The sequence below is a fragment of the Diceros bicornis genome, chromosome 1 (genome assembly GCF_020826845.1).
Source record: "Diceros bicornis minor isolate mBicDic1 chromosome 1, mDicBic1.mat.cur, whole genome shotgun sequence".
NCBI classification, from domain to species: Eukaryota; Metazoa; Chordata; class Mammalia; order Perissodactyla; family Rhinocerotidae; genus Diceros; species Diceros bicornis.
Genome location: NC_080740.1, coordinates 4,257,275 through 4,284,486, shown reverse-complemented (window position 1 = coordinate 4,284,486; position 27,212 = coordinate 4,257,275). Strand labels below are relative to the sequence as shown.

The 27,212-nt window shown below is 40.7% G+C and overlaps 1 protein-coding gene and 1 pseudogene across 1 annotated transcript; one reads left to right on the top strand and one right to left on the bottom strand.

The window, feature by feature from the left end:
• Positions 1–32: 32 nt before the first annotated feature.
• HEXB (hexosaminidase subunit beta) lies at positions 33–26,339 on the bottom strand. Its single transcript, XM_058562082.1, has 14 exons — positions 26,102–26,339; positions 23,053–23,198; positions 19,523–19,588; positions 13,957–14,003; positions 13,592–13,702; positions 8,991–9,092; positions 6,676–6,805; positions 5,099–5,279; positions 4,444–4,530; positions 2,948–3,020; positions 1,994–2,168; positions 877–967; positions 617–721; positions 33–216 (listed from the first exon to the last, which is right to left on the bottom strand). Exons 1-14 carry the CDS (start codon positions 26,329–26,331, stop codon positions 156–158), a joined length of 1,605 nt encoding a protein of 534 aa, XP_058418065.1. The 5' UTR covers positions 26,332–26,339; the 3' UTR covers positions 33–155.
• On the top strand, positions 15,739–23,114 carry LOC131418118 (large ribosomal subunit protein eL39-like; annotated as a pseudogene).
• Positions 26,340–27,212: the final 873 nt, after the last annotated feature.

Sequence of the window (27,212 nt, the reverse complement as noted above, 5' to 3'; positions counted from 1 at the left end):
TCTTCTCTATGTGATGTGTAATAAGATAGAGATTCAATCAAGAAAACATTTTATTTATATACCAAATCTTAATTTACATGATTTCAAAATCAAGTTGATTGTAGTACAGATTGCTGTGGGCTTTTTTCTCCTCCTGTTTTTGTTTCAGCTCATTTTTACATTTTGTCGTCATGGCTACAATATCCAGTAAAAAGAGGCTCTGCAGCTACTCCGCGTCTGTAGAACAGATACCGTATGAATAAAAACTGATTTAGTTTGATATAACTCATCTCTATCATAAAGAACTTAGTAGCTTAAATCAGAATCACTAAACCATAGCGTTACTCATTGAAAAAAGATTGTTAAAGTGATTCAAGATGGAGTTCTAAGTTACACCAAAATTTAATATATCTATAAAACCATTTTAAGTCCAAATATTTCTTCTCCTTATAGGTATTATTGTCTTACCTACAAAAAATAGCTCCCAATTTCTCCTAATTAAATCATTACTTCTTAGGTGACATACATTTCTATTTATAGCAAAAAAACCCCCAAGAATCTAGCTAACACTAAATAAGGTTAAAAATCATCCTGGATTGAATAGTATCCTAACTTGCAATGTAAATATTTGTCTTACCTGACCATTCTGCAGCGGTGAATCGCTAGTCTCTTGTAGGCGTCCTCTACATCTCGGACCTCTTTATGACTCCAGAGTCTCTCACCAACAGCACTTGCCCGAGGCCTAAAATTTAAACCATGTCGGCCCAAGCAGTTTAAATTCATATTTTCTTAAATAAATATCAAAATCATATACTTGGGGAAATTCCTAGCGCTTTCCTACTTAGATGGAGAAGGAAAGCTAAGGCACCTTAATTCAAATGTCATTAAATTCCATACCATAATCTTGGAGTGAGGTTAGTTGCATCCACATATTCTCCCCATAGACAAGCTTCTCCACCAATGACAAGTTTCTTCTGTTCTGGAGAACCTACATTAAAATCATTGAATTGAGGTAAGTTAAGTAGTTGCAGCTCAAGGCTTGTATACAGAGGCAATACTGATTTCTCCTTCTCTCTTTATCCTAGGACAACATTTCTCTCCCGCAGTCAGCAGGACCTTGGGAGATGTTCATGGTTGTGGCAAACTTTATTCCCACCCCTGACCCCGTGCTTCACACAGTGCTTATTAGCATATGTCAACTAATGTGGTGGGCCGGTATTCAAGATAACCTTTTATTTGGGTTTTATGCAAACTTATTTGGACACCAGAAGCATTTTTTCCCCTGGTTGCGTGTGAGTAGTGTGCTGGGGCATACAAGTTGGAATTCTAGTGACCACCACTCCTGCCTTCCATATCTACCTCTTGATATATTCATTTTACAGTAATTATGACTTTTTGATTCTCAGAAAATGTTTTCTGTAGAAACAGTTCAGTCAATTCATAAGAGACTTACGGTTTTGAAACTTTAACAGCAAAATCCTTTTTCTCAAAGAAAATTTTATAATCAAGTCTGGCGTACAGAACTGGACAAAGCAGCAACTGTTCTTCATGCAGGGGCTCTGAAGCCTGCAGCTCCGACACTCAGACAGCCCCTCCCACCGCCTCCCCCCCAGGATGCCTGCTCCTCAGAACCCTAGGCTACGCAGCCTGAAATCCACCGGGCTAGTTTAAAGCCGGCTTGGGTGTCTTACATTGGAGAGGCAGGTCAGAAGAGGAGCTACAGGAGTCATGCAGTCAAACGTCTTTAAAATGTAGAGAGTGAGTAACAAGACTCAGTGAAAATGGAGATACAATCTAAGGGAATCCACTGTTGAAGTTCTTTATTTAGGCCAGGATATGATTTCTTTTACAAAGTTTAAAATGATACTGAGGCTTTTCTTTTTAAGTAAACACAAAATCAAGGATCAAACCTAAAAGGGAGGAGAGTTAGTGGGTAATATGTAGGTAAGGATTTCCTGGTGGAGCGCAGAGAAGAAAACTAACAAATCAAGGTACTGATGGTTGCTTCACTTACCATCAAAATCAAGAGGTTCCACTTGATAGTATTTCTCCCAGTCTTGTCCATAACTAATGTAATCTAAGTACCACGGAGCAGAAAGGAGCACAGGGCGGCCATCCGCTGTGACTTGACTCAGTTCTCCCCGATACGCCTCTGCTTTCCACACTTGAACTACCGTGCCTGGCTGCAGCTGTTACGAGTTGCAGTATATTTCATTAGGTCCAGCAGATACAGTAGATGAAATCACAAGCCCAAGGCATTCCAGTTAGGAAAAGAACTGTCTAAGAGCCTTGAAAAAAGAACACGTTTTCTTCTTTCCCCTTTCCCCTCAGAGGTACTGCCAACCGCAATTGGTTGTAGGGACTCAAAATTGGAAGTTTTCTCAACCTTAAGGTTGGATATTTAACTTTTGCCTATATATGACATGATATAGGTGCAATGAACTAAGGCTTTAGCCCCATTTCTACCTGTGAGGATGTCACCAGCCCTCCTGGAAAGGTAATACTAGTAGCTGGACTTGGAAATTCTCAGTTGCTCCAAAGGAAAATAAAGAATTCTGACTATGTCAGAGAGAGATGCCATTTAAATTAAATGTATGTGGACAATTTTACTTAAAACAAACTACCTTAATAGCAATACTCATTTGTTATGTTTGTTCTCCTCTTTTAAAAAAAGAACGTACTTTAAAGTACTTTAATTTGTGATTAATAATGAGATAGTGGGGGAGGAGGGGAGAGATGAGGAGGAGGAAGAGGCACTAAAGAGTGAGGTAAATGGACGAAAAGAAACAAATACCATTGTCACTGGTCTCCACCTACAGCTATTGCCTAACAAAATTAAAAAACAGAGAGGTAAGCTAATTTCCCCATAATGTTGGGGAAAGCTTCATTAGGGTTCCTCCCATCCAGGACGTTAGAACATTAAGTCTCTCATATTATCAGATTCAAATGCAGTCTTCAAACTTCTCACCTCCACTTTATCATCAAAAACTTCTTGCCACACTATGGATCTCTTGTTTATGGTTGAAATAATATCCAAAAGCCTACCATTGGAAAAAATTACAAAGTTATTTCAGATCACAAGCTTAATACGTTTAACAAGCATGCACATTTCCCACCAAGCATTGCAATGTTGAGAGGTGCCTTTCAGTATAATATGCACAGCTTTACAGCAGAACCAGCTAAAATTGGGTGGTGACCCCTGTGGTTCCTTCTATCTTGCACATGGCTCAGAACCTGACACAGCAGAGGGGTTTAACTGTCATTGGCTGAATAAATGAGCTAAGCATGCCCCACAGACAGGAAGACGTGGCAACAGCAATCTCTGGTCATTTCATGGGTATCTTAGAATGAAGGAAACTATAATCTAGCCTGTGACGTCACCTAAGTAACATTCAACAGTTGCTGACAGTCCACAAATATTTCCTGATATTTAGAAAATGGCAGGTGCTCTGCAGGATAAAAAAATTAGAATGATTCACACAAAAAGCTAAACAGGAAAAGGCCAGAATCTGGGCTTGCCCAGTGCAGGGATTGGCAAACTGTAGCCTAAAGCCTGTTTTTGTATGGCTCATGAGCTGAGAATGGGTTTACATTTGTAAAGTGTTTTCTAAAAAGTAAGAATATGCAACTACATGTGGCCCACAAAGCCTAAAATATTTAGCGTCTGGCCCTTTACAGAAAAAGTTTACCAGTTCCTAGTATGGAGCAGCACTGTCCAGCAGAACTTTCTGCAGTGATGGAAATGTGTAAATATGCACTTTCCAATATGGCAGCCACAAGCCTCACTGAACACTTGAAATGTGACTAATGTGACTGAGAAACTGAATTTTTAATTTTCTTCAATTTTAACTTAAAACAGCCACATGTGGCAATGGCTCCCATCCTGGACAGCACAGGTATGAAGTGAAAGAAATGCTCCTGCAGTTGACAAAAGGGAATGAATTCCAGGGGCCAGATAGTGATGAAGACTCTGCAGGGTAGCCAGGGCTCTAAGCTAAGTCCTTAGAACAGATGACGGCTATCGTTTATTTCCACAGTTACTGCAAAAGGCTTAGAGCCACCATGTTATTGATTTAAAGAAAGCATTGGGGGCCGGCCCCGTGGCTTAGCAGTTAAGTGCGCGTGCTCCGCTACTGGCAGCCCGGGTTCAGATCCCGGGCGTGCACCGACGCACCGCTTCCTGGCCATGCTGAGGCCGCGTCCCACATACAGCAACTAGAAGGATGTGCAGCTATGACACAACTATCTACTGGGGCTTTGCGGGGGCGGGGGGGGGGAAGCAGTGGCCATCGCTTCCTTCTTTATGATTTTTCATCTAGACTTTGTACAACAAAGTAGACAACATCTATCTTTGGCAAGGGGTGGAGAGACAATGAAAAAATAAAACGGTACTAAATAATAGCTAAAATTTTTATAGAAAGCATTGATGAAATAAGAACAGAAGTAGGCTTTCAAGTAACTTACTCCTGAATATAGAAAGCTTCTAGTTTTGTAAAATCTTTCCCAAAGCCTTTTTGCTTCATGAAATTTTGGACATCTGGATTGGACTCCCTTAAACAAAAACAGTGATTAAAATTTCATTAAAAGTCTGATACGCCCAATCTACTTAAAGCAGGACATACCCCTAACATCATTTGTGCAGATTTAAAACTATTATAGTTTGTAGGGAATAAATTAAACCTAAAACTTAATTATGAGTTATCTTATTTTGAGTTATTTTCTGTTGCAAATAATCTTTTCCAGAAGCTGATTTCCTGTAAAAATGGCTTTCCCCACCTCCATCTAAGGTTATTTGCAAAGAGGAATTTTACTTGAAAAAATCTCCCCCACTTAATCATTGCCCTCTTTCACTAAAGCTGTTCACATTCGCTACAGTCTTTTAAAAAAATCTCCATTTTTTTCTGCATCTTACTCTCCTTCCTAAAAGCTTGTGCTTTGTCATACTACCCATATACAGGTCCTACAAAAATCCACCATCTCAGGAGTGGTGTTGCCAAATTAAAACCTTGCTAGCAGAGATCCTACCCCAATCTTCCCTTTTCATGTGGAGACGTCGACACCTACTTTAAATGCAACGGTTAAAAAAAGATAAAATAAGAGTTTTAAAGAATTGTCATACCAACATTGAAAGTCTACTTCATCTCCTCCCAAATGAATGAAATAATCTGGAAACACCATACTAATTTCTTTGAAAAGTTTAGACAGGAAGCTGTAAGTTGTATTCAGAATAGGGTTTATAGGTCCGAAAGTCCCAGACTGCTTATGTCCATTGTAACATGGAGTCAGGAGGTCTTTCTGACCTGGAAGACAACATGAAGATTGTTTCTAAAGAAAATTTTAATCACAAAGACATGGCTTTGCACATGATTATACTATTTTATTTTGTTGAAGCTATAAGAGATTTTATACAGAAAAAGATAAGCGTATTTACTAAGAGTTACTATGGTAATTTCTTCCAAATAAGATCAGGGAGAACTGTCTCCTAAATCCTATCCCTGTACCTCTGTTTCCATCTCCATCAGCCCCTCTGAGATTTTACCCACTTCAGGTATTATCTCGGATATTAAGGACTCCCGTATCTTCAGCTTTCCCCAGTCCTGTTTCTTAAGCTTCAGTCCCTACTTCAGATTCCCTGCTGAGCATAATTAGATATCCAGGCTGCACTTCAAATACGATCTAACAAAAACCAAATTTTCTCTTCCCTAAGCTCCTGCTGTAGCTTCTCCTGATTTTCGTATTCTGGTAAGGGTGCCACCATCCTCCTAGTCTCAGACTCTTCCCTCTCCTCTGGGAGTCAGTCAGTTGCCCAGTTCTATGGGTTACATTTCCAGAATGGCTCTCAGTTCTGTACATCAGTCATTCCCACTGTCACCCTTCTGGTCTAGGACTGCAGTCTCTTTCCCTTTCAGTCTGTCACTTTCACATAGGTTTTCCTGCTCCCATCATGGTGCTCTTCTGCTCAGTAACTTTCACTGGTTTCCATGTGTCCTGATGGAATCCACGTTCCTCACCCAAGGCCCTCAACATTGCACTTTCCCAGACTTACTTCCCAATATTCTCCATGTCTACCCTAATAATATTTATTGAACAGTAACAAATGCTAGGTGCTGTGCTATGTGCTTCACATTCATTATTTAATCCTCAAAAAGATTACATGATAGCTACTACTAATATCCCCATTTTAGAGATGGGGAAACTGAGGATGAGAAGTTCTATAACTTGCCCAAGATCACTCAGTTTATATGGCAGAAGCAGGATTCAGACCCAGGCGGTCTGGCTGCAGAGCCAGTTCTTAACCACCCTCTGGGCCCTCCTTTCTGCTGCCCTCTCCTCCAGCCACAGGCCTTTCCTCGTGTTATTCCCTCTACCAGAACACGAGCACATTCTCGATCTCTCAGAAGCACTTTTGGTGTTCCCTCATCCATGGAACCATCTCTTGATCTCACTTATGTTTTACTTTTTGTAATCCATTTTCATGTTGTCCTTTAGCCCTTGTTTTTATATACTTCAGGCAGTGCCTAGTCACAGTGACTTGCTCACAATAGAGACATAATAGTTACTGAATTGTATCTGTCAATATTGTTGCCTTTGTGCGTATCACAGTGAAGAACAAAATGAGCAAACACCAACTCCTAAAGTAAGAGATGCAGGACCTCAAATGTTTACTCTTGGCAACTGATAAAACACACTCCTTACCTTTTCCCCAAGACCGTGTATGTCCAGGGGTATCAAATTCTGGTATGACTCGAATCCCTCGTAATCGGGCATATTCAATCACCATACGGACATCATTTGGTGTATAAACATGAGACAAAGAATAGCTTCCCTATAAAAGCCACAATTATTAAAATGTACTAAGTGGATTTGGTCCTGGGAATTGTTAACAGTTCTGTTTGCACTTTGATATCCGATAGCTGATTTTTCCTGTATCACAGTCTCTTAAATAGTCCAATGTGAAATTGGATGACTCATTTAAATAATTTGTTCACCATATCTTATCAATAAGCTCTCAGCACAATTTGGATTAATTCCAGATTTACTGACAGAACTACCGTCTCTACCAGCGCCTCTTGTTCCAGGAACGTCTACTGTGGTGTTATTTCCACCTCAGGTAACCATACAACAAAACAGAAATAAAATGTTGGATTCCGAAGTGAAAGCTCTGAATACAATACCCTTATCAGTTTTAGAATCAAAATTCACACATTATTACAAAGCTTAGCTGTTATCTTTCAAAGTCACCTTAATTACTGTCAGCTTAAAAAATCCCCCAGAGATGCTCTGATAAGTGACCTAATTTTTTTTTTTTTAACATTACCGAGTCCCTTTATAGGTTACTTGAAAAATTAGAGGTCAATATTGGTTGTAACTAAAGATAAAGGTCTATTAAAGGTGTTACTGCAGCACATTTCCCAAGGTATAAATATAATATGTAAATATGTAAATAAATATAAATGCTCAACTCATACAAAGTAGTCTTGTCCCACCCCCACCATCAAATTTGTATCTAATCAAGACTAGATCTGCCTACCAGTTTACAGTAAATATGGGTGACAGAAGAGCATGATAATTGACACTATGGGAATGCAATCAGCAAAACCCAGACTCTGGGAGACTACAGGACAAATGACTTAGTTTCTTAAACAACAACAACAAATCACAAGAAAAATAAGAGATGGGCAGGGGTGGGCACCTATAGATTAAAAGAGAATTAGCAGACATGTTAACTGACTGTAATGTATGGACCTTACTTGCATCCCAATGCAAATAAGATTTTTTTTATAAAAAAACAAAAGGCAGGCCCGGCCCCATGGCCGTGGTTACAAGTTCCGCACGCTCTGCTTCATTGGCCCAGGTTCGCGGGTTTGGATCCCGGGCTTGGACCTCATTTACTCACCAGCCATGCTGTGGTGGCATCCTACATACAAAATAGAGGAAGATTGGCACAGATGTTAGCTCAGAGACGATCTTCCTCAAGCAAAAAAGAGGAAGATTGGGAACAGATGTTAGCTCAGGGCAAATCTTCCTCAGCAAAAAAAAACAAAAAAGAAAAGAAAAGGCACTTAAGGAATAATGATTGGCTATCTGGATTATTGTTAATTTTTTAGCTGTGATTATGTATTATGGTTATTTATTTGTAAAAAGGCCTTTTTACAGATGAGATACAATGTCAGGCACTTGCTTCAAAATAACAGTGAGGGGAGTACAGGGGATACAAGATTGGTCATGTATGGATTCCTGAAGGTGGGTGCTGAGGACACGGGAAGTCATTAAATGATTCTACTTCTGCATATGTATGAAATTTTTCATAAGCAAACAGAAACAGGAGTGCAGTGCATTTCACTCCACACTACATCGTGACGTTGGAGAAAGCTCTGGGGTTGTGCCTAGAGGGTGAAATTTAGAGTCCTGGCTCTGCCCCTTCCTAACTGCAACTTTGGATGAGGCATAAGCTTCTCTGAGGGGTCAGTGGCTGTCTTTGTACCACAGGGGGACTAAACGAGGTGATACTGAGGCTCGCTCCCGGCTCTGCTGGTCTATACAGTCAATCGGAACACTTCTGAGACTACCATTATTTTCTAAGAAGGAGCTCTCATCTTTAACATTCCCTACTTCATGTAGTTTTTCAGAGAGAAAAAGAAATAGTCATTTACAGGACTCAAAACAATTCTGTTTAAAACAAACATACAGTTGGACTACTTGATAAATATAATTACTTCACCTTATGTTAATCATGAATGCTTCAGGTCTCCTATATTCATTAGTTTTTAAAATCTTATTTGTGCAACCCCTAGATAGTTTACATTTGTAGTAACATAAAAATTACTAAAACAGAACAGTTCTATGGATCTAATATGCTAAGCCACAGCCTATTAAAAAAAATTTAAAACAACGAACATCTAATTTTTACACTAATTCTATTCATAAGAAGAAACATTTAAGCTACAAACTTCTAATGAAACTATACCAAAAATATTTGTAGACAGACTACAATAACATGAATTACTCACTTTATTGCTTAACTTGGGAAAAGCGATGCTCTGATAAGGGAAAGACTGGTCGTCAACTATGTGCCAGTGGAGAACATTAAACTTATTAAAAGCCATGGCGTCCTGCAAGCAAACATGTAAAGAAATTATATACCACAGCCATAATACACAATCCAATGTACATATCTACATTCAGGATTGTTTGCAACATGACTGCTTCCTTTTAAAACTTTTTCAGCAAAGAAAGAATGTGGAAGAAGTATAAATTATTTATCTTATGTACTTTATATGGCATGTCACTTTTCAAAAAGCCTATACAGAATTTGTATTTATTATAAACAGAGAGCTATAACTTTGCTCTATGGGAAGGGAGCAAGCTTGTAAATCCCCAGTAAGTATTTAGGCGTCAGCCAAGAATAGACAACAGTTCTTGGCTGCTACTACTTCTGTGTTTGGGAATGGAGCAGAGGAAAAACGGGGCATTCATTTAAGTACCAGGGCTTACAATTCCCACAATTCTGAGATTTGAGTGCCAACCCTTCCTTAGAAATGAAAGAAATTTGGTACAAATTCAATACAATTTCCATCAAAGTCTCAGAAATTTTGGGGGAAACTGACATTTTGATTTTATGTATACTCTGGAGGAACAGACAATATATTTATATAAAATATAAACAGACTATTTGAAAAAGATATAATAAAGGAGGAGATTTGCTCTACCAGATAACCAAAACTTAAAGCCTACCTTTTCCATCGTCACGGCTGAAGGGATTTGCTGATGCATTTGGGAAATAGCTTACATACCAGGGAATTGTGTAAAGAAGTAAATATATTGAGCATAATGGCAGGATTTTCACCATCAGAAGGGAGTTCCTCATGGTTTTGAAGACAAAGCGTTTGCAAACTGTTTATGTAAAGGGCCACATAGTCAATTATTTGGTTTTGTGAACCATAGTTTCTGTCACAACTGATGCTGCAGTTGTAGAGGGAAACAATATATAAACAAATGGACGTGGCTGTCTTCCAGTAAAACTTTATTTGCAAAAACAGGTGACGAATTGGATTTGGTCCTTGGGATGTAGTTTGCCCAAGGACCAAACCCTGATATAGACAGATGCAGAAACAGGTAAAGATGTGTGTGTGTGCGTTCATATAAACGTGTATGTACATAGAGACACGTATTTTCTAGCTCTAGGCTGAGAGGGCCTGGAAGCAACGAGTACACCTACAGCCCAGATTTTGGTTTCAAAGTATCATTCACTACTAAAAGGGTTCCTTGGAGAAAAGTCTGATTCCAGGACTGGGAAAGAGGAAAGGTAAGCCTGGACTATCATGTGCTAAAAAGTGAGAAAGTACTCAAAGACTGAAGGAGACATGCCCAAAGATACAAGCGGCAGCTAGAAGGACTCCTGCTGGCCAATGCGAGGACAATCTGACTATTAAATAGGGACAGTAACACTCGATGAAACAGTAATCCCTTAGTACATACTACTAAGAATAATGAATAAATACTTAAAGCAAAGAGAAGCTCTGCCTTACAGTAAATGCTAACTAATGAATAAAGAAGGAATGATAGAATCAGAAAAATTACCACTTGGTAGCCATCTTGGTAATAACTGATATGGGCAGGAATTATCTGCAGATGCTGAAAGTATTTTGGGTAAACGCAGAGTGAAGAAGAGAAATTACATAATCTCAAAATATTGCCCCACAAGATACTTAATTATTTATTAATAAGTACAAAATACTTCTTAATTAACTTTTATAGTGAAGAGACCTGGCAGATGACATCTTAGCCAAGTTCTAAGAGTTACCACTACCAGCAATGGAATAAAGAGGCATCGTGCCACCTGATGTGCACAGAGAAGAGCACAGCAGCACTTCTGCCTTATTCCTGCCCAAACCACATAACCTGACTCTCATCATGTGGAACACAGACAGGCTGGCGTATACTCCACAGAGCAACTGGCCTGAACTCTTCCACGTGTCATAGTCTTGAAAGACAAGGAAAGATAAATGGTTCCAAATTGAAAGTGGCTAAAGAGACAAATAAATGCAACACGACACCAGATTGGATGCTGAATTTAGAAAGGACGTGACTGGAAAAACTGAGAGAATCTGAAGGGGGTTTGTGGATTAAATGGTGGTAGTATGCCAATTTCCTGATTTTTAATGGTTGTACTATAGTTATTGAGATAAATGCTATTTTTTAGGAAATCCAAACAGAAATATTAAGGGGTACTGGGGCATCATATGTGCAACTTGCATATGGTTTAGAAAAAAAAATGTTTAAATAGAGAGGGAGAATAAGGCGAATATGATACAATTTTAAAATTGGGATGTCTGGGTAAAGAGTGTATGGGAGTTCTCTGCACTCTTCTTACAACTTTTCTGTCAAGTATGAAATTACTTCAAAATGAAAAGAAAAAACAAACTTCTAAAGTTACAGAAATTAAAAAACCATCTCTACTGGCCCACGAAGACAAACTGGTAAACAGGACAGACTGAGAGTCCAGAAACTGATTTGTGTAATTATGGGAATTTAGTATTTGCTACTGGTGACATTGAAAGCAGTGGGGGAATGAGAGGTTGCTCAAAAATGGTGTTGGGACTACAGGCTAACCATTTAGAAAAAAAAATTAAAATATATAGCACCTACAATACACTAAAGAAAATTCTAACCAAATGAGGAATTTAATAGGAAAAAGTAAAATATTAAAATAAAATTTGAGAGGTTATTTTTATATTTATACCCTTGTTTTGGAGGCCTTTCTTAGCATACCTCCCAAGGCCAAAAACTATACAAGATTAAAAGATATTACTTCATAAAAAAATAAAACTTCTACAGGCAAAAGACACTATAAACATAGTTTAAAAAACAAATTTAGAACACAACAATATATGATGGATAAGTATATAATTCATCAATACAAACAAATATAAAAGTATCACTGATTCATCTATAAACAAATACAACATTAAAGAGCTCTTTAACCGACTATGAAGAATTAACATTCTAGAAGACAAAATGGACACTGAAAATAAACTTGCAGTTTGCAACATAAAAAATACAAACAGTAAAAGAGGCTTATACTGACTAAAAATCAAAGAAGTGCAAATTAAAACGAGGAGATACACTTCATCACCAGATTAGCAAAGAAGATGGCAAAGGTGTGCCCCAGTGCTGGCCAAGCATATGTTGGTATGACTTCTCTAGAAGGCAGTCTAACAGTATGTACCAGAAGTTAAAATGTACCAAAACATAAAATGTATACATCTTTAAGCCCAGAAACTCACTTCTAGGAATTTATCCTCAGGAAATAACCCTGACAAGTGTGCAAATATAAGAACACTCACTCTGCAGTGCTGTTTGTGAGAATAATAAATTAACCTAGATGTCCCTCAGCATGAGACTGGTTAAATATGTATCATGGTATATCAACTGGAACATTCAACTGTTTAAAATGATGATACAGACCTTATGTATTCTTTCAAAGAAAGATGTCCATAACAGTTTTTTTAAAGGTAGCAAAAGTGCAATCCCATTTAAGTTTTTAAAAAAGTCATGTTATGTTAATACATTCATTTTTTAAGTCTAAAATGAGATAAATGGGACATAGAAATTTATGTCAATCTTTGGTAAGTGAAATTATGGGATTACACCTATTTTATGCATATCTATATTGTTCCAACTTTTTACTCTAAGCATTTATTTCTTTTATAAAAGTGATAATAATGTCTTTTGGAGAAAAAAATTCAGAGTATTAATGTAAATGTAAAAGTAATTTTTTTATAACGTAGTGTGTTTGTAAATGATCAAGTGAAGGTGCATAAAAACATGGGAGGAAACCTCCCCACCTCTACAAATTGACAGTGATGGTGGGAGTGAACCGATAAAAAGTCCATAGGAGAAGATAATTATTGTCAACCTTGGCCCCAACTCCCACCACCCAAAGTCCTTTGGAACATTTCCCTAGGCATAAAGCAGCTCCCAGACTCCTTTCTATGCTATTTTAAAGAAAGTAAGTGGAGGCCACAAAATTAAAGGACATTAACTAGAGACAGGGTGACCATATATTCCTAACCAAAAGTCTGGACTCATGATTTAACAAATGGGAGTTTACAGACAGGGCCAAGAGGCAGTATTAAAACTGTGTCTTTACTGTGTCTTTCTCTTAACACTCCTGGCTAAATACAATCGTGGGGCACTTAACGATGGGGAAATGTTCTGAGAAAAGGTCACAAGGCGATTTCATCACTGTGCGAACATCATAGAGTGTACTTACAAACCTAGATGGTACACCTACTACATACCTACACTATAAGGCGCTAATCTTAAGGGATCACTGTAGTATAGTGGTCTTTTGATCAAAACATCATTATGTGGTGCATGACTATACTTGTTGAGCCCCGCCATGAAAATGAGGGATTCCCCAGGGGGGGTCTCCACTTCTTGGCTGAGGAAATATACTTCCCAAGGGAGGGAGGGAAGAAAGCCCAGTGCTTATACTTAGTACATGAAAAACTAATCCCCCTGTTCCAATCTTAAAACAGTGTAAGTAACCAACATAAATGGACACATCTTCAGACAGACAATGGATTAAAATAAAATAATTACTTACCAGAGTTTTAAGAATACTCTTAACTGGCAGATAGTGTCTGGCTGTATCAATTAAAATTCCTCTATGAGGAAACCTTGGAGAATCAACAATAATGGATTCATTGATGGTGAACTATAAGACAAAATAAAATTTTGATTTATTTTTAGAATTTTTTCTCTTGAGCTCAGTGAAGACTACATCTATCTATGCAAGCACTGGAGAAAAGATTACTTTAGAACAAAAAAGTGTGACATTTACATTTACCAGCTAAGATGAATATTTAGGGAGAAGAACCTTCAAGAAGCAATAAATAGCTAAAAAGCTTACATTTTTCTTGTTGTAAAGTCTATCCAACAATCTTAGTAACATATAATGATAATACTTACAGTCCCATAAGAATCTTGATAAATTAACTGGCTAAAGGTCTCTAAACCTAGGAAAAGTAAAATTTATAATTTATTGCATTAATTTACAAAATAGCAACTTGAGAGAATAAAAGTTGTATTACCCAAACATTGGAACCATAACTAGATAAGGCAAATAAAATTAGTGTTATACCTATAGCATCTAGCATATTTCCTAAGATCAAAGCTCAATTTTAAAAAAATCCCTGTTGCCATCTAATAAAAATGCTTTACTTCCTTGTACCCATATCCTGGGTTTTGTTTGAATGATAAATACAAAAAACAATAGTGATTTAATAAAACAAAATACCAGTTCCTTAATAAGTTTATAGCATTATGAGAAAATTTTTATGATAAAATATTATAGGCACTTTAGAAGGTACCTAAACTCAACAGAGGGCAAAAAGGCTCAAAAAAGCACCATGAAACCATAAATAAAGGCCCAACTTACAACATTTTACTCAGAGCCGCAAAGACTATCTCCTGAACATTTTTTTTACTCAAGCGGATTGTTCCCTTAATATTACAGGCCACCAAGGAGGCCTCTGTAACCAAGGAAGTGAAAGACCTTTACAGGATTGTTCCCACCATATTACAGGACAATTCCTCTAACTGGCCTTGACTTTACCAAAATTCATCATTCTAGCTGACAACTATATATCCAGAGAAAAACTTGAACCTAAGAATAGTTCAAAGTCAGGAATGAAAGAGGAGATGTTACAACTGATACCACAGAAATACAAAGGATTGTAAGAGAATACTATGAATAATTATATGCTAACAAATTTGACAACTTAGAAGAAATGGATAAATTCCTAGAAACATACCTACCAAGACTGAATCATGAAGAAACAGAAAATCTGAACACATTGATTACTAGTAAGGAGATGGTATCAGTAATCAAAACTTCCCAACAAACAGAAGTCCAGGACCAGAAGGCTTCACTAGTGAATTCTACTAAACATTTAAAGAAAAATTAATACCAATCAAACTCTCCCACAAAATAGAAGAGGAAGGAACACTTCCAAACTCATTTTACAAGGCCAGCATTACCTTGATACCAAAACCAGACAAGACACCACAAGAAAAGAAAATTAGAGGCCAAATCTCTGATGAACATAGACGTAAAAATCTTCAACAAAATATTAGCAAGATGAATTCAACAATACATTAAAAGGATCATACACCATGATCAAGTGGGATTTATTCCAGGGATGCAAGGATGGTTCAACATCTGCAAATCAATCAGCGTGATACACCACATTAACAAAATGAAGGATAAAGATTATATGGTCATTTCAACAGATGCAGAAAAAGCATTTGACAAAATTCAACATCCATTTATGATAAAAACTCTCAACAAAGTGGTTATAGAGGGAACGTACCTCAAGATGATAAAGGCTATCTATGACAAACCCACAGCTAACATCCTGCTCAACAGTGAAAAGCTGAAAGCTTTTCCTAGTCTAAAATCAGGTACAAGACAAGGAAGGATGCCCACTCTTGCCACTTTTATTCCAATAGTATTGGCAGTCCTAGCCAGAGCAATTAGGCAAGAAAAAGAAAGAAAAGGCGGGCCAGCCCCGTGGCTTAGTGGTTAAGTGCGTGCGCTCTGCTGCTGGCGGCCCGGGTTCAGATCCCGGGCATGCACCGATGCACCGCTTCTCCAGCCATGCTGAGGCCGCATCCCATATACAGCAACTAGAAGGATGTGCAGCTATGACATGCAGCTATGACATACAGCTATCTACTGGGGCTTTGGGGGGGAAAAATAAATAAATAAAATCTTAAAAAAAAAAAAAGAAATAAAAGGCATCTAAATCAGAAAGGAAGAAGTAAAATTGTCACTATTTGTAGATGACATGATATATATAGAAAACCCTAAAGACCACCCAAAAACTGTTAGAACTAATCAATGAGTTCAGTAAAGTTGCAGGATACAAAATCAATATACACAATGTGTTGTTTCTATACACTAATAACAAAGTATCAGAAAGAAATTAAAACAATCATATTTACAGTTGTATCAAAAAAGGATAAAAATACCTAGGAATAAATTTAACCAAGAAGATAAACTACCTCTACACTAAAAACTATAAAACTCTGATAAAAGAAATTGAAGACGACACAAAGAAATGGAAAGATACTCCATGCTCATGGATTGGAAGAATTAATACTGTTAAAATGTCCATACTACCCAAAGCCATCTACAGATTCAATGCAATCTCTATCAAAATTCCAATGGCATTTTTCACAGAACTAGAACAATCTTAAAATTTGTATGGAACCACAAGAGACCCCAAATAGCCAAAGCAATATTGAAAAAGAAGAACAACACTCGAAACATCACACTCCTGGATTTTAAACTATATTACAAAGCTATAGCCATCAAAATGGTATGGTATTGGCATAAAGACAGACACATAGATCAAGAGAACAGAATAGAGAGCCCAGAAATAAACCCAAGCATATATGGTCAATTAATTTACGACAAAGGAGCCAAGACAGTACAACAAGGAAAGGACAGTCTCTTCAATAAATGGTGTTGGGAAAACTGGACAGCCACATGCAAAAGAATGACACTGCTCTACTGTCTAATACCACACACAAAAATTAACTCAAAATGGATTAAAGACTTAAATATAAGACTTGAAACCATAAACTCCTAGAAGAAAACATAGGCAGTAAGCTCCTTGACATCAGTCTTAGTGGTGATATTTTGGATTTCGCACCAAAAGCAAAAATAAACAAGTGGGACTACATCAAACTAAAAAGTTTCTGTACAGCAGAGGAAACCATTAACAAAATGAAAAGGCAACCTACCAAATGGGAGAAAATATTTGTAAATCATTTATCTGATAAGGGGATATCATATCCCCATGATCATATTATATATTTTAATATGCAAAATATATAAAGAACTTATAACAGCAAAAAAACAAAAAGAATAATCTGATTAAAAAATGGGCAGATCTGAATAGACATTTTTTTCAAAGAAGATATACAAATGGCCAAAAGGTACATGAAAAAGTGCTGAACATCACTAATCATCAGGGAAATGCAAATCCAAACCACAATGAGATATCACCTCATACCTGTTAGAATGTCTATTATCAAAAAGACAAGAGATAACAAGTATTGGTGAGGAGGTGGAGAAAAGGGAACCGTTGGGCACTGTTGTGGGAATGTAAATTGGTCCAGCAACTATGGAAAACAGTAATGGACGTTCCTCAGAAAATGAAAAATAGAGCTACCATATGATACAGCAATTCCACTTCTGGGTATTCATTGGAAGAAAATGAAAACAACCCAAAAAGATACATGCACTTTCATGTTCATTGCATCTTTGTTTACAATAGCCAAGACACGGGCAGCAGCCTGTCTACTGATGGATGAATGGCTAAAGAAAATGTGGTATATGTATACTATGGAATATTATTCAGCCATAAAAAAGAATGAAATCTTGCCATTTGTGACAACATAGATGGACCTTGAGGGCATTAGGCTAAATGAAATAAGTCAGACAGAGAAAGACAAATACCATATGACCTCACTTAGATGTGGAATCTTAAAGAAAGAAACAAAAAAAACAAGCTCATAGATATACAGAACAGATTGGTGGTAGCCAGAGATGGGGGTGAGGGGTGTGCAAAATGCGTGAAGAGAGTCAAAAGGTTCAGACTTCCAGTTATAAAATAAATAAGTCATGGGGATGTAATGTACAGCATGGTGACTGTAGTTATTAATACTTGCTTATTGCATATTTGAAAGTTGCCAAGAGAGTAGATCTTAAAAGTTCTCATCATAAGAAAAAAATTTTTTATAACTGTATATGGTGACAAATGTTAACTGGACTTGTTGTGGTGATCGTTTTGCAATATATACAAATATCGAATCATTATGTTGTACACGTGAAACTAACAATGTCATATGTCAATTATAATTTAAAAAAAGGGTTAGACAGGAAATAGGAAAGAAAAAAATAGTTCAAAGTCATTTTTGCTATGCCTTCCCCCTCAACCCAAATACAGGCCCATACCAAGAAGAATAACTTTGGAATTTTTTGTTAGGTGGCAATACACTTACTGTTTTGAGCATGTTACTTTGAAAGTCTGATGGTAAACAGAAAATAAGGACTTCTTGGACTAGACTCTAGTCTCTGAATGGTCTCAGAAGTTCTTTATTTTGATGTGAATCAGAGCAAACACCAATAAGGCTCTGTTTTCCCTAACGGACCCCAGCAAGATAGGCCAGTCAGACTAATATAAGCTTAAAACCACATGACGTTGTATGTAAATAATCTAGATGATGATGATTGCAGCTGCATTTGTGGTAAATGTCTATAGATAATCCTCATGTTCTATTTTGAAATAAGATTATAATCTTTATTATGACTATAAAACATATAGCATAACAATGATTATTTTATTTTAGATAACAACCAACCTGAGTCAGATCCAAAGCCTTCTTTATTTCTAATTACTATACCTTTTGTTGGTTAGCTCACATTAAAGAATATCACCCTCCTTTTTTAAAACTCTATTTGGAAGTCAGTACAACAATATCTTATCTACTTAGAAGAAGAGGTAAAAGAAACTTTTGAACAGCAAAACTAAATGTCCCAATGTCCAAACTTTGAAGTTCAGACTCTGAAATTCACAGGAAAAGCTTTTAATGTTCCTCTCTGCCCACTGCCTCCAACCTCTCCAGAGTACATTTATCTTTTCACACTGTTCCTGTGAACTTGGTTATGTTTCTAAATCCACAGGAATTTTAAATGTGGAGGGGCTCTCTCCCTTTCTCTGCCATTGTGGTGTGTGCAGCTGACTCTGTTCCCCACCATGTCTTCTCACAAGACTCTCAGAATCAAGCGGTTCCTTGAGAAAAAAATGAAAAGCAGAATTGCCCCATTCCCCAGTGGATTCGGATGAAAACTGGTAATAAAATCAAGTACAACTCCAAGAGGAGACCCTGGAGAGGAGCCAAGCTGAGTCTATAAGGAACCTCACACGAGATGGCCCTTGTATTCATGCTCTATCAAGGTCACGAGCATCCTACCACACCAAGCTGAAAACATCACTACTGTCTGCACAGCTGGACATGTTTTATTGGGAAAATCATTTTTCTTTTTGTTTTTATGCTTCTGCACTAGTAGGTTGGTTCAGTAATAAATATGAGACCTTCTGTATGAATAAAAAAATAAATAAAATGGGGGAAGTAAGATGCTTGCTACTGAAGGCAGTAAGAAGTGATAGTGAAACAAAATCCCCTAGTCAGAGTGGGTTGGGGCCACTGATAGCTCTATAAACATTACAGTCCCAAGAGCATCCATGAATTACAGACTGAATGAATGTATAATCCTAACCCAAATGCTCTTTCTCCCGTACTTTAAGTGGTATATATTTAATGGAAATCATTTTGGAAATACTGAACAAACCATCCTGTAAAGGGTCCAAGGAAGCAAAGTTTTGCTGTGCTTGATTTCCCAAAGCACCAACTGAAAATATTTCTTTACTAGAAAATAACAATGAAGGTACCCAGAACTTACCTCGTAATACTCCCCAAACTCTGTTGGCCTTAAGGAGAGCTACTGGTTCTTTCACAAGCAAAGTATCTGTATTGAAAAGACAAAGGTTTGTTTGTTCATTCCTCAGTGACATGCACTGAATTTCCTAAACAACGAACTGGTATTTCTGGGCCATTCTTTTCTCCTGAGCACCAGCCCTGTTTCTCCAGCTGTACACCTTCTCTTAGATTCCTTTACCGCCACATGCCCTAAACTGAACTCGTCCGTTTCTGCCGCTCCACACCCTCACCTGCCTGTCCTGTGCTGCTCATCCCTGTGAGTCACAGCTCCACCCTCCCGCCAGCTGAGTGGCTCAAGTCAGAACCTTGGGCGTCATCGCCATGATTCCTCATCTTCCCTCCAGGACAATTATTCTCCCCGACTGCCCTCAACAGAGTAGGCTCCTAGTTAAGCTAGGATTTGAAGTCAAAAGTGCACACATTCCTCAGTGCCCATGGTCCCTTGGTGAAGCCTCTGATATCACTCCAACCTTCCACTCATAAGGCTAGAGTTCTCTCCACTCCTTCCCTTCTCCTTCCATGCTTCTCTACTCGCCCTGCACCCACTTTCCCCCAATATCATCCTAAATCTGCCTTAAGACTCACTTTAGCTTAGTTCAGCCTTGTCCCACTCAATACAAAGTTCACATCCATGTAGAACAGGGCTTGTTGGCTGCTTCTGGCACAACGGGGCTATTCTTTCAATCCTTGAACTCATACTCCGCCTAAGGGTGCCCCTAGTCATTTCAGTCGTTGAGAGGGATTTGGGGTGGAGTCAACCACAGATAGAGCCCCACAGGGTACAGAGAGACTGAAAGCTAAAGAGGGTGACAGGTCCAGACTTTGCCACAGTGAAGACATTCGGGGGCTGCAGGTTTACGATTTAAAATCATATCTGGGCTGCATCACCACCTTCCACCACCACCCCCCAGACTGTCACACGATATTGCCTGCAGGTAGGGAAAAAGAGTTCTATCAACAGCCAGTAATCATGAGACCCTCTTGGGTGACAGCCTTCTGACAAGGTAGGCTTTTCCATCAGAAGACCACGGTGATGAGTTAGCTAAAGGTTAGGCTGAGAACGGGGTTGCTACCATGACTACACTCTAACCACGGTTCCTCTCCATCTATATCCAGTTCTTTGATAGCTACTTAGAGCTCACCGTTCCATTAGTCACCGTTTAAAAAACATTTTTTGCCACATTATAGTTCTGAGATCTCCCAGAAATAATTAGCACAAAAAATAATCTAAAAACATTGACATGATGCATGTACTTGATGCCGATTATTTTCCAATAGCCAAGAACTGGATGATATTAAAAAGGATTCTGATTCAACTCAATGCAAAAACCACAAACATAAAGCAGTTAGAAGGAGATTTTGTTTTCTAAATATATGGACACATAAGCTACAGAATTTCAGTTTTTATTTCATAACGAAATTATCGGTGTGAACAGTGATTAGCAGTAACCCTGACGTGGGGTGGAGTAGCATCTTAGACTTTTCATTTATCCCCTTCTGTACTTTTTTGCATCACAGATTTTTGAAGAGTGTACATACAAATAATATCTTCTTCTTTAAAAATAATAAAATATCATTGATAAGGCTAAAATCCCCTTTGAGATGCCCACTCAACTCCCTCCATTCTCCTCAGAGGAAATACTTACCAGGCCTTTTCCTAGGCATTTCCATACACTGGTAACGAGAAAATCCAGTCTTGCTCTCTGCGCGTGTCCTGTGTGTGTGGATGTATGAGTGGTATTCTGCTGTACACAGTGTAACACGACCTCCTTTGTCCCACCCAGCAGTTTACCTTAGCGAGCGCCCCCTATCTGCTCTTCACAACTCGGCTTCTGTATTCGTAAGTGTCGTCTAGTATTCCTTAGTGTGGATGAAAAAGATATATTCCCCATTCTTCTATTGACGAACATGTAGTTTTGCTTATAATTCTTCATTGTTACAGGCAAACTGCATTGAACATCCTTGATATAAGTAATTACTTCTCTACAGTAGAAATTAGTCCACTTCCGGTTCTGAGGGTATGCATATTTTTATTCTTAGTAGATGATGCTTTAACACTTGTCATCTCCTCCAACCTTTCCTCACACTCAGAGCAACAGCTGATATCTTGTTATTTCCACTTGTGTGTTTTACTTCTATCATCATCATAAACTAGTTTAAAACTTAACACTAGTTTATCCTTCAACCAGAAAATTTTCCAATCAGCTTGTCTCCAGAAGCTTCCCTTTCAGGATAAAGAGGGTTTGCAAAGCTGAATGGAAGATACACTATAACTCTCCAGTCTGGGTACATTCCATTTCCTGGGTCACAATATGTCACTGTATTGCCAAGAGTCAGCAAAGCCTCCTTGGTAATTTAATGACCATTTCTATCTCAATTCTGATTGCAAAACTTAATTCCTATCGCATCTGAGTGCTGACTGCCAGATCACGTGGCTAATGCTGGTGAACTATCCTGTCTCTCTTCTAAGAACAGCACAGGATTGAAGAGAAGTGAAGTTATTTTTCAAAGAGATGTATTGTTAAGAAATCTCATCTATACCAAGAGGATGAAGAGTGTCCTTAACTGTCTGTGAGGCAGTCTGAGGACAAAGGAGTCACTCTTTTCTCTCAGATGTGCAGTATCCTTTCTGTCTCTACACCCAGCTCACCAGTCTGCTCTCTGCACCAATGTCATATCACTGGCGTCCTCACACTGCTCCTCTTTGATTCCTTAGTACAATTCCACATTACTCCCAGTCAGTATGCCCTCTAGAAAAGGCCTCCCCAGTTGTTTCTTCCTTCTAAAACAATTTGGGAAAAGCCTTAGAGAATAATGTCTTAGGCAACAAAAAAAGTCATGTGGCTAAATGTTGATTATATTGTCAATCAAATGACATAGCTCCACCTCCCACCCCCCACTTCTGCATTATCTTTGCATCAAATTAGATTATAAATAGAGATCATGGACATAAGCACAGATTTGTCTTCAAAATAAAAGTTAAGAAATTACGTAGGTGTCCAAAAATAAGGGATTAGCCAAGTAAGTTATGGCACATCCATACAGTGGTAGAACATTATTTGGCGATTAAAAATGGTGTCATAGAAAAATATTTAATGAAATAACATGTTTATAATGTATTATGCAAAAAAGCAGAATATATAAAAACCACATGTACAGAGATTACCGTTTTCATGTTATCATGTTTATATTTATATCTGTAAAATATTTAAAAGTATTACTTTGCAAAAAAAACCTGAAATAACAGTGGTTAACTGAGTGCTAGGGTTATGAGTGATTTATTTCCTCCTCTTCACTTACTGTACTTAAAGATTTTCTACAATGACTATGTATTACTTTTATCATCAGACTTTAATGGTAATTTTAAAAATAGGAATTGTAAACTCACTGGCCAAGAACTCACAACAGTTCACGGCACGGAGCCTGCTCCTGGCACTGAAGTCTGTGACACGCAGCTGTGAAGGTGACACATTCACATTACACAGTACTCACAGGACTCGTCTGAAGAGACGTTGGGGAAGGCGTTACAGTCCGAGTCGAGGACAACCGAGACGAGAAGCTGCTGTAACTCCGTTTCAACAGGAGATTTAGCAGGGCCATGATACCACTTGTAGAAACCAAAAATATAGTCATAATATCTGTGTGAGAAATAAATTCAAACAAAACTTTAAAGCACCGTAGCCAAGTTTTAAATACCTATGTAGTAGTGACCATTGTAGTTGACTCCTCAGATCCATGCTGCCCCATATTAGTTCAGCTAGAGGCTCTCACCCTAAGATGCACGTTAGAATCACCTGGGGAGCTTTTAGAACATACGATGTCCAGACCTTCAGAATCAGAATCTCTGCGAGTGGGATCCAGGCATGGGGATTTTAAAAGTCCTCCACACTCCCAAGTGACACACCAGACGTCTCCGTTAAGAACCAGTAATCACACCAAGAAAGGCAATCCCATCACTCTCGCGTGTGCAAGCCAGTTCTGACCAGTGCTGGGGCAGGGGTGGGTAGGAAGCTTCCTCTCCTAAGTGAGCCACAAGAAGAAAACTTGCTCTGAACGTGATACCTGGACCAGCTGCAGCCACACTGATGACGGCCCAGCAGAGGTGGAGAGAATACGGATGCCCTAATGGTACTGTGGAGCCACCTGGTCACCTGGCCCTGAAATCCTCCCTGCTTCTGGACTTCCCGATGTGTGAGAGAATACGTGTTCTTACCGCTTAAGCCAGATGGAGGCAGGTTTTTTGTCACCTTCCCACAAAACTATCCTAGTTAATACATAAAACCCCAAAAAGGTCACCAGACCACAGAATTCTCACCAGGGCCTTGAAAATTTACCTACTGCTGGTACCCAAATATCAGAGAAAGAGGATATTAAACACTTGAAGGTGCTAAAAGATAAAAGGTCGGATAGGCTTCAAAGCAAATATTTAAATAATATTTTATAGATTTTGATCAGCAGAAGGTTGTGTGTGCTGCTTATGTGTAAGAACGTCACGTGTTCTTGCAGAGACGTAAAGAGAGGTAGGCAGGTTCCGATGGATTGGGAAGTGATGGAAGTTAACCAATGAGAGTGTGGAATGGAAGACGGCGCTGAGGGCCCTTTGCATAGGAAAACCTCAGCAGATTCAAAAGGAAATTAAGATCACTGAACTATATACTTAAAGTTAGTTAAGATGGTAATCTTACGTGTATTTTGCTACAATTAAAAATTTTTTTAAAAAAGGGACATTAAAGTTGCCAGTAGCTTTGAGATCTGAGTTAGATGCTGGCTTGTCTCAAGTAAGGAAAATCTTGGTCCTAGATATTAAAACTCTAACAGAAAACTCCAAGGGTTCTGAGGCAGTGGTGTCCAAAGTATCTGGGTTAATTTAGCCTTTCAAGAACTGAGGGAGCAAAACTCTTGGTTCATTTAAAAAAATGAGTGACTAGCATGCGATGGACCTTGTTCTAGAAGCTCACGCAGCAGCCGTGCGCCAGACAGACAGAACTCTATGCCTGCAAAATGCACACTGTTTCAAAGCAGGGTTTGTGATAGAAGGTGGGCTCTTCAGAGACACGAGCCACGGATTCTGAACAAGCTGAGGCCTAGGCTGTGTGTGTTCCCCACCGACCAGAGCTTTCGGAACAGCCCCATCATCTCTAAATCTTTCCAACCCCGTGGTGCTTTTATCCTGAACTCGATACCACCCCTCCTGAGTTCCTAGAAGGCTCACCAGCATGCTTTCAGCCTTAGCCGTAAGGGCTAATGTTTTATAACCGGCTTCCTAACAATGCAGGGTGTAATTAATAGCTGCTTCACACACAGGGCGTGAGTTCCGAAACCTCTTCAGGTAATTACCAGCACTGCCTTGAAATGCCAAGCGTAGTCTGTAAACCACCTCACAGCTGGTTCAAGTCCTGGGCATGTAACCACTGTTAACTACGTCACCCATGCTTTCTTGCCCTACTCACATCACATCAGCACATTACCAAGTCCTTGTTTCACTGAAAGTATGGCACAGAAGGAAAACCCCATTTTACAAACCGAGTCCCAAAGCGAACGTGGTTAGTGTGTGTTTTTCAGAGACTTCCTGGCCATGATCTTCCTTTAGATGACCTACAGGTACTTTTTCCTCCTCAGTATCCCAAGGCAACCAAGCACCTTGGTTTGACTTCTTCGTCCAACTTGACTCTAGCCATCCTCACCGTTAGCACGCTCAATACCAAAGGCTCATTGGAGTGTGCGTCCAAACGAGGCTAACAACATCCACTTAGTTGCACAGAACAGAGGGAAGGACGGAGCCCTCTCTGCCCGTCAACATCCCGGGCCTCTTCAGCCTGAGCCTCAGCTCCAGGCTCCCTGGGGCCAGCAGGTGTTGTTAAGCTAGTTTTGCATTTTCCACCAGCTGTCTGGTGTCCTGCAGGTACAGAGAAGCTATAATGCCCGCTGGGAACAGAGACAAAAATCTGGGGGATGAAAGAGGCAGTACAGCCAGCACCAAACTGCACCTCAGGACAGTCCCGCCTACACAGGTCTCACAGCAGGGGACGGCGTGTGGCATGAAACATGTCCACCAAGTGCAATCGGCCTGTACATGGCGTGACGAGGACAGCCGGCGCCTGGGCTGCCTTCCAGTTACACAGTGCGCGCCGCCTGTGGGAAGGGGTCGGGGCAGGAGAGGGCTGCGGGAATGTGAGGCGCTAAAGAAGGAAGGAGGAAGCTGGGGGGCAGGCGCATGACTGGGGCTGGGAAAGAAAACGAGAAGCGAATACTGCGCGCACGACCCTATCAAAGCGGGCGGATGAAAACACGGAACGCGGTGTCTGGAACAGAGATTGCGGAAGGGAAGGGGAGTTTCAGGCCGTGTTCCAACCTAAGGACCCTCTGCCGGCTGAATCGTTACCAGGCTGGCGGCGGAGGGAGGAGGCCCGTGCACGACAAGCAGCTTTGCGGATCCCTGGTCCCCAAGCTTCAGGCGCCCATCTTCCTCCCGAACTCCCTTCAAGTCAGCAGCTGCACTTCCCTCCTCCCTCCCCGCCCGGCCGCCCGTCGGGGCGCTCACCGCCGAAACGCCTCCTGCAGGATGGCGCACGAGGGGCCGGCCGCGGAGAAGGGGTCGTGGCCGATGTAGAAGCGCTCGTGGGCCAGGCGCAGCAGGCGCGGGGACGTCTGCACCGACAGCGGCAGGGGCCAGAGCGCCGGGCCCGGCGTGGCGCAGGCGCGGGGGCCCTGCAGCGCCAGCAGCGCCAGCAGCGCCAGCAGCCTCGGCAGCCCCTGCCCGCGCCGCTCCATGGCCGCCCGCTGCTCTCCCCGGCGCCCCGCTCTGCCCGGGCTGCCGCCTCGCCCCGCCCGCCGGGAGGAGGCGCCGAGCGCGGCCCCGGAGTCAGGTGACGGCTCCCGCCCCGCGTCCCCCGCCGCTCCCCGCCCCCCCCCCCCCCCCCCGGCCGCTCCCGGCCCCGCCTCACCCCGCCCCCCTCACCCCCTCCCGCAGCTCCCCGCCCCCCCTCACCCCGCCCCCCCTCACCCCGCCCCCCGGCCGCTCCCGGCCCCGCCTCCCCCCGCCCTCCGCACCCCCCCGCCCCCCTCCCCCCGCAGCTCCCCGCCCCACGGCCGCTCCCCGCCCCGCCTCACCCCCCCCCCGCCTCACCCCCCCCCCGCAGCTCCACCGCCCCCCCCCCCCCCGCCCCGGCCCCGCGGGGCGGCGCCCCTCCAGCCACCGTGCAGGGTCCGGCCAGGGGAAAGGGCCTGCCGACCGGCCGGGGAGCCCGCGGCGCGCGGCTCTCCTGGGGCCCGAAACCTCCTGTCCCCCACCCCAAACTCCAGATAACCAAGGGTGATTCGTGTATGGCTCCCAAGTCTAGACTTTTCTTTAACGGTAATTCAGCTTTAATTAATAAAGCCTCACCTCAGAACTCCCAGGGCAGAGCTGTGAACAGGTGGGAGGTTAACAACTATGCAGAAAGAGCCCTGAGGGCCTAGTGGTTCAAGTTTGGCGCTTTCACCTCTTCCGGCGGTGGGGTTCCTGGGGCGCAGCACCTCACCGCCCGGAGCCTCACCACCCGTCTGTCAGTAGCCATGCTGCGGCAGCCGCTCATATAGAAGGACTAGAAGGACTTACAGCTAGGATACACACGCACTGGGGCTTTGGGAAGAAAAAAAATTATGCAGAAGAT

Excerpts from the sequence above, each read along its gene's own strand:
- HEXB (XM_058562082.1), bottom strand. The coding sequence starts at position 26,331 with ATGGAGCGGCGCGGGCAGGGGCTGCCGAGGCTGCTGGCGCTGCTGGCG. Across the intron at positions 19,589-23,052 it reads CGTCTCTTCAGACGAGTCCT|ATACTTTGCTTGTGAAAGAA; the intron begins GTGAGTACTGTG and ends TTTTCAATACAG. Across the intron at positions 13,703-13,956 it reads ATCAAGATTCTTATGGGACT|TTCACCATCAATGAATCCAT; the intron begins GTAAGTATTATC and ends TTTGTCTTATAG.